The sequence below is a fragment of the Schistocerca piceifrons genome, chromosome 2 (genome assembly GCF_021461385.2).
Source record: "Schistocerca piceifrons isolate TAMUIC-IGC-003096 chromosome 2, iqSchPice1.1, whole genome shotgun sequence".
NCBI lineage: Eukaryota > Metazoa > Arthropoda > Insecta > Orthoptera > Acrididae > Schistocerca > Schistocerca piceifrons.
In genome coordinates, this window is record NC_060139.1 from 84,092,711 (window position 1) to 84,106,091 (window position 13,381).

Below are 13,381 nucleotides of genomic sequence, written 5' to 3' on the forward strand. Positions count from 1 at the left end.
ACAGCTAATTCACTGCAAATAGTAACCTGTAGCTGTGACCCTGTAGGCAAATAGTCTATGCATTGGCTAGAACTGCAAGTTAATAAAATACACAGAAATATAAAACAAAAGATAAATGAATAATTTAATAAAAAGGGTTCTACTCTAATGTCTGTAAATGTAGATGACAGAGAACTAGGCTTAATAATGTTTATTCGAGGAGAAACACCTCAAATAAATGGGAAATGGTCCTACGATATTCAATGAAAATAGTCAGAAAATAATCTTATCAAATGCAGTAAAGTTAAATTGAGAGCATTATGAGAATGATAGCAAAGTCTCCAAACTAAATAGTCATCAAAGACTCATGAAATCTAAGTCAATTCCATGATCACAATACACGAAAAATTGTCCAGCTCAAAATGGTTCAGAGTTCAACATGATGACTCACAAATTAACACATGTGATACACAGAATAGTTACTCACATTCTGTCCATTATCATTTCTGTAAATCAAGTGGTAAACGCTGAAGTCCTACTGTGGAGCACATTCAGACCCCTCGAAATGTAAAAGTCCCTTCAAAAATCAGAATATTATAGCAGCCGTCGCCTTCCAGAAACAATTACCTATAATACTGAACCACGCACATTACTCTACGCAGGTCTGCCTTCTTCCAGAACTTGCCGCCAAGAGTCCCGAATTGCTCCCTTGAGCTTATCACTCAAATAGCCCCAGTCTCCAGCAGTGTGTGTGTGTGTGTGTGTGTGTGTGTGTGCGTGTGCGTGTGTGTTTGGAGTTTACAGGCAATCAATGGCAAGGTTATCAGCTTATACGCATTAAATGAAACCAATGTGGATAAAACTGTGAAAATGTTAACGAACACATTAAGACAATAACAAAAAATATTAAAATGTGCTATATAGGAGATTAAAACACAAGTAAAACAACAGAGGAGCTAAAATAAAAGCATGGGGAACTGCGACTGGCTGACCACTTAAAAAATACACAGGTGAGCCAGTCACCCTGTGAACACATTAAAACTATTCCCCTAAAATCTTGGGAAAAATACTGGACAATTCACAAAACTTTAAAACTCGAACCACATTCATCTGAACATTACTTAAAACAGAGGGCACATCTGGTAGCAAATCTGCCGCTGCCTGCTGATTGGAAAATAAAACAGTCCAAAACATGTGGCACACCGTGATCTGTATGCCACAAGCACCACACATTGGAGGGTCCTCTCGCTGGAGCACGAAGCCATGCATCATGCAGCTGTGGCCAATGTGAAGATGAGTATGAAAGACCTTGTCCCATTGGTGTAGCTGGGAGGATGTACGCCACAGCTAAGTTGTGCACTTTACTACACGGAGCTTATTTCAGTCAATTTTGGCCACTCATCTTCCCATTGATGCATGAATTTGTACCTCAAATAGTGAGGGCAAGTAGGGGATGGCACACTGATACAAACTGGGTGTCACAACATGCCTCCTTGGCTGCTAGATCCGCCCATTTTTTCCCCGCAGTACCCATGTGCCCTGCTACCTAGCAGAAAGACATCTGCTTCCCCAGTCTTTGTAGTTGGAGGAGGGCATTCTGGATATTCTGAATTACATTATCTGCTGGGTACAAACGTTGGAGAGGGTGAAGGCCACTCACAGAATTGGAACGCACAAGAAATTTAGTGCTGGAAGAATGTTTCATCTGCTCCAGTGCCCACAAGATTGCATATGATTCTGTGATGAAGACAGTAAATTCTTGACGCAGTTGGGCTTCAAAGATACAATGCGGGAAAGCAACGGAACAACCAATGGAGTCTCCCTGCTTAGGCCCATCTGGAAAGACAGCTACCTAGTTGTGGTGGTCCTATAAAATGTCAGAAAATATTACATTAAAAACAAAAGTACGAGTGCAATCTCTCCTGTACTGCACTAAATCTTAAATTATGCTGGGCCTCTGTAATAAACAGGGTGGCAGACGGTTAAAGCCCTGGATTTGGGGTTGTACTTGCTCCACACTGAGTGACTCCATTACATGCTGCATGCAGGTCCCAAATGGAATTTTTCGCTCACGGACAGTTGGAGAAAAGACATCTCAGACGCAGACGAGCAGCGGCATGTACGGTATGCGGGTGAAGTCGGAGCTGCAAAGAGCTTCATGCCTGATGCACCTCGAGGAACTGCCATTGGATGGTGAGTGGAGGTTCCCCAGCCTCAGCACAGAGACTGGGTATGGGACTGGTCCTATATGCACCCTCGGCCAGCCAAATATCCTCATAGTGAACAGTGTCAATGATCTTCAAATAAGAAGGCCTCGCCCATCCATACACTGTGCACCCACAGCCCAGCCAAGAATGCATAAAAGCCTGATAAAACAGGAGCCGACGTTCCCTGTCTGCTTCCCAAGACCAATGGCTAAGGCACTTTATGATGTTAAGTGCCTTAAGGACTCTGGCTTTCACGTCTCTCAGGTGTGGCAACCATGATAATTTGGAGTAAAAAATGATGCTCAGAAACTTCACTGAGTCTCTAAAATGTAGAATGGTGTCCATTATATGCAAGTCAGGTAAATTAACAATACAGCGAGAACAATTACAATGAACACACGCAAGCACACACACACACACACACACACACACACACACACACACACATTTACCTGCAGAAAACCCATCTTTGGAGCCCACTGCTCTAACCTCCACAATATAAGTTGTAACTAATGGCTCACTGTTGCAGCACTGGAGGAGGAACAGAAAACAGCAAAATCATCCACAAATAAGGAGTACTGTAAAGGACTCTTTATAGTCGATGTGATACTGTTTATGGGTGTGGCAAAAAGGGTAACCCTAAAAATACTGCCCTGAGGGACACCATACTCCTGCTCAAAATGATCTGACAGCGAGTCACCAACTTGGATCCTAAAATGCCACTGAGACAAGAAAGACCATATGAAGATGGTAAGGTGGCCACGAAATCCCCACTGTTGGAGTTGTGAGAGAATACAACGTCTTCAAGTAGTATTGTATCCCTTACTGATACCAAAGCATATACCAGTACAGTGATGCTTACTTAGCAAAGCCTGCTGAACAGCTGCCTCTAGCAGGGTCAGGTTGTCGACTGTGGACCAAAATCTCCAGAATCCACACTAAGAGTGGCTAAGGATTTGCCTGGCCTCTAACAACCAGATCACACAACAGTTAACCATTTGCTCCAGGATCTTTCCTACACAGCTTGTTAAGGCAATACTGCAATAGCTACTGGCACATATGTGGCCCTTTCCTGGTTTGAGAAGAGGTATCAAAAGTGCCTCTCTCCATGGGCTGGGGAAGTTACCTGTCTGTCATATAAGATTAAAACATTCAAGGAGGATTTCCTTTGATGCTGCTGTCAAATGTCAAAGTATGCAGTACCAGATTTGGTCAATACTGGGTGAGTCTCAGACAGAGCCGATTCCAGCTCCCACATGGAGAAAGGATAGTTGTAAGTCTCAAAATTGTTGGATCTGAAGTCCACTTTTCTCCTCTCTACAGTCACACAGCAGCAGCGAAACATCAGATCCTGGCTGCCATTGGCAGTAGTTTGTGCATAATTCTCTGCCAGCATCTGAGCGATGTCTTCGGGCACTGTTTAGGAGACAACCCTGTTTCCATACTGCTGCTATGGGTAAATGACTGCATTTAATAGAAATCCTCCTGATGGCTTCCTGTACTTTTGTGGAACAAGTGGAACAATTGATAGAGTCCACGAATGCTTGCCATGAAATTTTCTTGCTCTCCTTAATTACATGTCTAGCCTTGGCTCTTGTAACTTGAAAGGCTGTAAGGTTGTCTGCTGTAGGGTGACATTTAAATCATCGAAGAGCTACACACCTGTCCCAGACGGCTGAATGGCACTCATCAGTTCATCAACGTACAGATGACCTGAGGATTTTGGGATGGATAAGTCAGCAGCATGATGGATCACTCCCATTATGTGGTTCATCCATTCCTGGATGCTGTTGGCGTGTTCAAACACAGCCATCTGGCTGAAAAACTTCCAGTTAGCTCTGATGGCCATTCATATTAGTGACTTCTCTTCAAGTAGTGCTCCATCCAGTAAGTGAAAATGGAGTGGGCAGTGATCACTGGAATGAAGGTTGTCAATGACCTCCCATTGAACAGTGTCTGCAAGGACTGAAGAGCACAAGAGAGGTTGATGGGTGAGAATGACCCAACAGCAGTGCAGAAATGAGTATGGGTACCTGTATTGAAGATGCACAGCTCGTGAGATGTCACGAGGCTCTCCAAAACCCAACCCTGAGGGCCAGCAGAGGTCGAGCCCCACAAGACATTATGGGCACTGAAGTCTTCCAGTACTAGAAATGATTGTGGAATTTGTTCTACATGATCTATGAGAGCCTCAGAGTGTATTGTATCTGGCAGTGGTAGATGCAGTGAGTGGGATATAGTACAACCCACCAAGTGTCACTCCCACAAGGATTGTGAGAATAAGATTACAATAATTACTGCGGGCAGAGGAGCATTCAAACAATCATTCTTCCCACTCACCATACATGGATGGAACACGAAGAAACCCTAATAACTCGTACAATGGGATGTACCCTCTGCCATGCACCTCACAGTGGTTTGCAGAGTATAGATGTAGATGTAGAAACAGTGATCCTCCATCACCCATGAATACTGACAGCAGCTGCCTGCAGGCCAGTAGCCAGGGGGAGAGCAGAGAAGAGATGCATGTTACTGACAAACACAGCAACCTTTCCCTTGGCTCTGTCCCCCGTCAGACCATCCTTTCGGTGAAGAGTGTAGCTCTGTAGCACAGGACTGTCAGTGGCTTTACAATGTGTTTCTTGTAAACTCGGGCACATGGGGCATTCTTGCACCAGCAGTTTCAGTTCCTCCACATGTGTCCTGAACCCATTAATGTTCCACTGTAGTATGGGAGCCAACTATGATTAGGGTTGCACTGTCACTCTGTCTTTCCGCCGGAGAGGGGAGCCTGTAATGGGTGGGCGCTCAGTCTGGGGACAAGATGATTGCCCCAGTCTGACATCAAGCTCCATTAGCTCTTCTGAAGAGTGGACAGAGACACCAGATAGTATGACTTCGACACCATCGGACTGTTTACTTCCTGACTCCATCAGTGGGGGATGCTTGGCCTTTGATTTTTTGTCCTGGGTAGGCTTCAGAGCCACAATGCAGCAGTACTGGATGGTGGACCAGAGTAAACCTTGGATTGAAGGGGGGGGGGGGGGGGGGGGTAAGGAATCTCCACAATGTTAGCAACAACACACTTTTCCAATAGTTTGGGAGGAAGTGTAGGCTGTTAAGTCTTCTTGGCCTGACCATAGAGGACCTGTCTTGTGGTTTTAATCACCTCTATCTTCCGTTCTTTAAGGAAGACACAGCAGTCCCTACTACAGATAGGGTGAGCCCCAGAGTAATTCACACACTTTGGAGGAGATGGACATCTGACTCCTCCATGGGCAGCCTTACTGCATTTGCCACAAGTGGGTTCTCCCTTCCATCCAAGTGAGGCATGCCCAAATTGCTGAAAACAAATTCCTTAGTGAATGATGGGATAAGTTCGCCTATCTCACCTACCACTTTTCGGACCACTTCTGCAGTTTACAGTGCTTCGTCAAGTTGATGCTTTGTTTGAAATTTCATTTTGTTATATCTTCCAATTCTGTAGTACTATCTGAAGTTATGCAACCATCCAATGCTTCCCTACAAATTACTAATCTCTGTCATGAGGAATTTGTTGTGCATAACGCAGTAAATCACTATCATGCATATCCTATAAATTGTATCGAACATCCTTGAAATGCACAAACATCAGTTTTTGTAACAAGTGTGCCCTGTCCTCCTCAGAAAATCCATAGTTTTTCTTATGCACTACCTGGTCATATTGCAGCAGACTACTTACTTGAGGTCTGTCTCTCTCTCTCTCTCTCTCTCTCTCTCTCTCTCTCTCTCTCTCTACTATGTAGTGGAAGGAATTCCACGTAGGTAAGTAATTATATTTAGTATCTACACCTCGGACAATGATTTTTCTTTACTATGTTTCACTGGAGACGGCATTTGTGGCTCCCTGTCTGACAATGATGATGACTAACATGGCTCAACACCTGTTTCAATATCACTTTCACTTGTTAATCATTTATCATCATCACTATAATACTCTTCATGTACATTGCCACACAGTCAAACATACACAACACAACACCACACATTCCATTGACTCATCTTGTAGAAATGCTAATATTTCATCTGCCACATCTTTCTCACCCTGATAATTCCTTGGGTTCCTTTTTGATGAAATGTTAACTTCGACAACTGTTGTTGTCAATATAATGGAACGTTTGCATTGCTTATTGTTGCCATTGCTCTGCTTGGTATAATCATCATTATTATTGTAGCCCTGTTGTGATTTCCTCATCAACTAAGCTGTTCAACTATGCTCCACAGTATTATGCTGTGCTCACCATTGGATATCTCCAGTCCCACCACCTGTTGCCATTAGCAGCCAATAATGTGGTTGCTTGGTGGACAATATGTGGCATGTCGAATGTTGTAAACATCACTGGCCCTTTGCGAACTTGCAATCAAGGGGTTCCTTATTAAGAGGCTGTCTTGGACAGCTTGCAAGCACTGCCCCAGCATATTCAACTGTCGAAGGTGGATGGGTGACTTGATAAGAGTCAAGGTCAGCCTAACTGACTTAGATGCATGCACGCTCTTTTGCTGCCACTGGACAGACTCTTTGGCTGGACTGCGTTGCAATGGGCACTACATCAAGTTGTATCTTATAGTAAACAGTGTATTCCTTTGAGGGGGCAATTCACCGTCTCTGCAAATTACAAGAATTCATACAGAGAACTTTGTTGTTAGTGGTAAATTCCCCACTGGTACAATATATTTTTGGGTTAGATGCCTTTTCTACCTTTGGTTTCCAGATAGTACATGTAGTATGTCAATCGGTCGCCTTTCAAGATTTGGGCTCCTCACTATGGTCATACAACCAGCTGTTTGAGAATATGTTGGGTCAGGCAGAAAATTTCAAGGTACACATATCTCTTCAGCTGTCAGTAATACTTAAATTTTGTTACTCCCACCCATCCCCTTAGCCATGCACAACGAGGTCAAGGTCAAGATGCAGTGTAGGCAGGAACTCACCATAGTTTCTCTTATTTTGTCGAGTCGGTAGGCCACCCCTTTAATGGTGACTCAGAAGCCAAATAGCACTGTGCACCTCTGCATTGTCTCCCCCCCCCCCCCCCCTCCCATTATATAATTCTGCGGCTGGAGGAACTATTGATGGAGTTTTCAGGTGGCCAGCATTTTTCATGCACTGACTTATGTGAAGCATACCTGCAGTTCCTGCTGGACACTGCTTCTCAGAGTTTCTTAGTGCTCAACACTCCCTTTGGGCTTTATCAGTCTAATTGCTGGCCCTGATTCAGGAAATCCCTTGTTGCATAAACTCCATGACAACTCCAATAACATCTGAGTCATGGACTACAAGACAGAGCATCATTTAACAAATCTGCAGGCAGTTTTCCAACACCTTCTCGAAAATGGCCTCTGTTGCAAACAGAGAAAATGTATTCCATGAAGTTTTGGAATGGCAGCCAGATAATGTCAACATCTTGCCATGATATTGTGGCTGACAGCCATTCAGCCATCTTAAGGTGAGTGTTTTATACAGGCATTTGCTAGTTTATCAGCTAACTTTATAAGAGGGCTATCCACAAAGTACATTACGTTTTGGAATTAAAAATAAATAAAGTATTGAAAATTTTTTTTATTATATACAAATGAAAGCCACACTTAAATAGTACTTTTCTACATAGTTGCCATTTAAATTAATGCACTTATCATAGCGATGGACGAGCTTGGAAATTCCTTCGTCGTAAAATTCGGCCGCCTGCGCCTTCAACCACGTGGTTACCTCTTTTGGGACAGAAAAGGTGTGATTTTTGTGGATTTCCTGGAAAGAGGCACTACAATAAACTCTCAAAGGTATTGCCAAACTCTGCACAACCTCAGAAGAGCAATACAAAACAAGCGCAGGGGAAAGTTGGGCTCAAAGATCTTGCTGATTCACGACAACGCCCGGGCCCACACGGCAAATGCCACTCGTGAAGTTCTCGAATCTTTTAAGTGGGAGTTGTTTCCTCATCCGCCGTACAGTCCCGACCTGGCAGCGAGCGACTTCCACTTATTCCCAGCAATGAAGAAGTGGTTGGCTATGCAGCGTTTTGATGACAACGCACAGCTTCAAGAAGAGGTAACCACGTGGTTGAAGGCGTAGGCGGCCGAATTTTACGATGAAGGAATTTCCAAGCTCGTCCATCGCTACGATAAGTGCCTTAATTTAAATGGCAACTATGTAGAAAAGTAGTATTTAAGTGTGGCTTTCATCTGTATATAATAAAAAAAAATTTCCAACACTTTATTTATTTTTAATTCCAAAACACAATGTACTTTGTGGATAGCCCTCGTACTAAACTCTGGTGTAGAGACACATGCGCAGCAGTAGGAGCTGCTGCATAAGCATCCTCTGTCAAATTTAGTGCCCAATGCAAATATTGCTTCATCTATGGTGTGCAGGCACTTGTGTAACAGCAATACTACCTGCGCGCCTTCTGTTGGAGCGCAGGCTCATGGAGTTAAAATTCAGCTGTCAAATTAATTGTTGCTACATCCATCATCAGGCACAAAATGTTTTCTTTCTGAAGATATTAAACAAATCACTGGGTTCCATGCTTTTCCCAACTGCAAGCCGCCACCACAATTAATATCATCTTCTGCCACACATATTTCCACAGATCCATTAATAATTGAATCGCGGCAAAGGATCTCGTCAGGGCCAAGATTTTCAAGGCAAAATATTCCATAGAATTTACTATGGAGACATAATGCTTGTCTAAGGCTGACTTACTGAGTTACAAAAGGTAGGTGTGGCAATCATGTTCAATGCTCCTTTCACATACTCTGTCTGTGTGTGTGTGTGTGTGTGTGTGTGAGTGTGAGTGAGCAATGTAGGCTTTGCCACACCAGCAAGATATTCTGTAGATACCAGCTCTCTCCAACCTCAGATCATCCTTTACCGAATCAAGAAGAACACAAGTCTATGATCATAGGTGGCCAATATATTACTTTAACATAATGTTTCCTTAGGATTCTAATTTTGATGAAATACTGCCAACACATTTGAGGAACACCCTGAACTTGAACAGTTCCTTCTCCTCTTGATATCGTGGATGGTCATGTTTTTTCCTCCTCAAAGGAATGTGTATCAATAATCTGTGAACACAAACTGTCAGTGTTTCAGCTGCTTTCCAAGGCAGCCTCTATCAGATAACATGTGCCCTGCACACCAAAACAATTTAGTTCTTTTCCCCTAAGCTGCCTTTTTTTGGGTCACATTCTCAGCGTAGATGGTCTCGTATCTACATCGTTTACTTGCAAGTACCCAAAAATCTGTGCGAGCTCAGGTACTTGTTATGCAATGTTTTGTATTATGCTATGTTCATTCCTCAGGCCATAAACATCTGTCCTTCCTCTAAACTAGCTTTGCCAAAAGGGTATCAAATTTGTCTCATCTGTGGATTGTCAACAACCTTTTCAGGCCCTCAAGCACTGTTTTTGTTCCGCTCCTTTTTAGCTTCTTTTATGCTTAGTAATCCTTTAACCCTGGATGTGATGCATCCCAGTAGGGTACTGATGTGGTCCTGTCACATCGGAATCAAGACAGCACTGAGTATCCAGATAGCATCCTCACATACTCCACCTGGTGCACGTGTTGCCCTGTGGAATGACTCATACGAAGGCTTTGCCACATCGTCACATCTACTGGTCATGACTGATCGCGATTCTGAATACCTTGGGGGGCTTGCACTGCCTGTACACAAAACCAAGTTGTGCTGCCATGTCATTTGTTCTTCTTGGCCAGTTTCGAAGCATCCTTTGGGCATGGTGCACGTCGACTTTGCGACCTCTTTTTTGGAAGGCACACGGTGGTTGGTGATCAAAGCATCGTCAAATTTTCAAATTTCCCCATATGTTGTCAAGCTGTTTGTCATGAAACTGACGGTGATTGCTCGCACATTGTTAGTCATTTTTGCTAACAAGGGCTGCTGGGCTGCTGCAAACCCCCCAGCCCCCCTTCCCACCCCACCAACCTCTGGTATCCGATAACGATCAGCAATTTGTGTTGCACTAGTCTGAAGACTTTTGCATTCGCACTGGTATATGGCATCTTACTATTGTTCCATTTCATCCCGCATCTAACTCAAAGGTGGAATGCTTCCTGTGTGTGTTTAAAACCTTAATGAAACAAATCTGTGTCTGCCTCGTCTCACGATGGTGCAAGTCATGTTTTCTGACTACGTACTGGACAACACCAGTTAATACATGTAGTCGGGCCGAACTTTGCATGGGTCCCAGCTGCAGGGTTCTTTGAATTTCTACACCGTAAGTCACATGTCTGGAGCATTGCGGCCCACCATGTTTTCCACATGGGGCCATCATTCGGGCTTGGTAGTGCCGGGTCAGCAGCAGTAGTTGTGGACAGTGGATGGGAGCAGCTGATCCATCATGCAAACCAGCAGTGGCTGAAACCAGTTGGCCTTCAACACTGTCATCTCCAAGACAGTCAGACAATGGGTTCGGTTGTGGCGCTGCTCAGGTAGGGGGGCTCCCAACAGCGGCAGCATGCTCACCCACTGCAACCTCCATCGCACATTTCAAGACCGCGCCCTACCTTCGGCCGCAGAATAGGCTGACACTGGAGCTAGGTACTATGTCCGCTGCAGTGGAGCCCAAGGAATTTGAACTGGTACCCTCTTTCCCTTGCTTGCCAATGCTTCAGTGTTCAATCCCCTGGTGAGGAATCTCGTGCCCTCTTTGGCCTAGCAACGGACGTAAAGGTACAAACTGGGCCATTCTCAGCCCTATGTGGCCTTTTCAAGGAGGAATGATTTAGTATTCCTACCAATGGACATAGAGATGGATACAGAAGAGCTGGCATTCTTACTGCAGCGCAATAGTAAAGAGGGCTTGCGAAGCTTGGCATGGGCAGAGCCACCTTTTAGGTCCTTACGTGTCAGCAGTAATATACCTGGCCTGAGAGTTCCAGTGCTGATTTCAATGCCCTGCAGACTGAACCTTCACATCTTGCAGTGCTTCAGTTCTGCGTGCTCAGTTGTCAGTTGCTCGCATTGGTTGCGTGTTGTGATTTTCCTCCATACTTGATCTCTATGCAGTTGTTCAGTGCGTAGGTGCCCCACTGTTGGCTAGTATAGTAATATTCATGCCAAGAGCAACTCTCCACAGTTTTGTCAAACCCATGCTGGTACCAACGAGTATTTGATTAATTTAGTCTAAATTGTGTTTGTTGTTGTTTTTTTTCCAGAAGGCATAAAAATGTTTCATGATTCTTATTATTCTTAATTTTACTGTATTCTTAGTATTTCATAAACAATCATTCATTAAAGAATCAGATTAGAATAGTACTCCAAAGTACAAGTTTGCCTTCATTGTGGAAACTGTGGTTTGGTGTAAAACGTGACGATGAAACAGAAAATGTGGCGCTGGTCATGACATCAGCAACTTCCCTCAACAAGCCCATCAAGTATTCTAAAGGGGCCCATCTAGTTATCCATTCTGCATAAAATACAGTAAATATCGTCTCTCTTATAGGGCCAGATCCAGTGTTTCAACTTAACCTATCCAATGGGCATGAGGCATTGTGAAAATGATGCATGTGACCGGGTCACCTCACACGGTCCTAAACCACAATATAATATTAACAACAAAAAAAAAAGTTTCGATATCTCCAGCCCCTCTTTCATGTGTCAGAGAGACATTACACCGAAAAAGACAATATTAACAGTAAGTAATATTAAGGAAATTATTGGTATTCTTTCTCTAACATTCTTCTCTTCTCCAACAAATAAATTACAAATGAAACAAAACAGTATAATCAGATATAAATGACTAGGTGGTCATTAACAAAAAAGGATATTACATAGCACTTGCTATATTTCTAAATACTAACCTGTCAACACCTGCTGTAAGTTTTCTGAGATATGAATGAAATGACATGTGTTTAACATTCTGCTCTTTAAGATAAGCCTCATCAAATGGTTCCAGTGGTGAGCAATGCACACAGCAAGCTTTTGGACCATGGCGACAACTGTAAAAATGTATAAATTTAATATCAGAGCATATCTAATATTTTATTAGTTACAAATGCCTTAAAACAATTTTATGTATTTTAACAGAAACACTTGTCAAACAAAGTACTTGAATATAATATTCAGGGCCTCAGTATGGGTTATTATAAAATGACAGTTGTGTGTTAGTTTAGTCAACCACTTAAGGTTAATATCATTGACAAATTACTGTTGTCAGCTTTCTGACATTAATGAATTGAAGGGAAACTGAAAAGAACAAAAAGATTTACAAAAACATCAGCACTGATACCGAAGTATATCAAAGAAAGAAGCATGAGCTTGAATATTACCCCAAGAAATATAAAATGAAAGATCATTATCTCACCAATATGTAAAGCAAGCATCTTCAGTAGTAAATTTCATGATGATTTACCATTGTGGAGTGTTATGCTCATGAGTGAACTCATGAATCTTAAGAATTTAATGAAACTAAAAAATTAATGGAACAAAATAAATGAAGGGTTCAAGATATGCAACTAAACTGGAAATAAATAATGAACAAAAGTAATCTCCAAGTGAAAGATATTCTTGTCTTAAGAGATGGCATTAGTCTAGAACAGTACTTTTTGTAAAACATAGGCATCAGATGATGTAAGAAAATATAGCTAATATAAAAATGCCATCAAATTCCAATGCGAATGGCAGACCCCACACCCAGTAATGACAACAGAGAGTCATATTATCCTCCTCCCCAAACACACATACATGCAACTTTCAATGCTGTTTTGTGATTTCAGAACAGATTGCAGCGAAATGAAAAGCACACTATAACTGCGCAAGGGCATTAATAACCCACTGGTCATGAATGGCACAAGATCAGCACACATTAAAACCTACAAAATTTCATAGTGCACAATACATCTAATGACAAATCCCTTAAGAATAGGAATAAATAACTGATGACTTTATGGTGGACAAATTTTCACTCAACATCAGTTGCAATTACAGAAAAGATACATTTAAGAAATTATACTAATTTCAAACAGCATAAAACAGTAAATAGTAGAAGCATAGTGAGTGATTCTTTATTTAAAGGTAAGAGTGTTGACAAATTCTGAAGGGTCAGAATACTGATACGAAAGGACACCTGTAAAACATTTTACTATTTTCTTCTCACATGTTGTATAATCTAAAAGTCAGTACATTTGCCATTAAGAG

At 42.5% G+C, this 13,381-nt stretch overlaps 1 protein-coding gene across 1 annotated transcript in view; it reads right to left on the reverse strand.

Annotated features, from left to right (window-relative positions):
• Positions 1 to 13,381, reverse strand: part of LOC124777500 (nuclear protein localization protein 4 homolog) — a 244,756-nt gene that overhangs the window by 172,571 nt on the left and 58,804 nt on the right. The window contains exon 4 of the mRNA XM_047252942.1: positions 12,046 to 12,183. Within this exon, the coding sequence (XP_047108898.1) occupies positions 12,046 to 12,183 (138 nt within the window). The remainder of the gene's footprint in view (positions 1 to 12,045; positions 12,184 to 13,381) is intronic.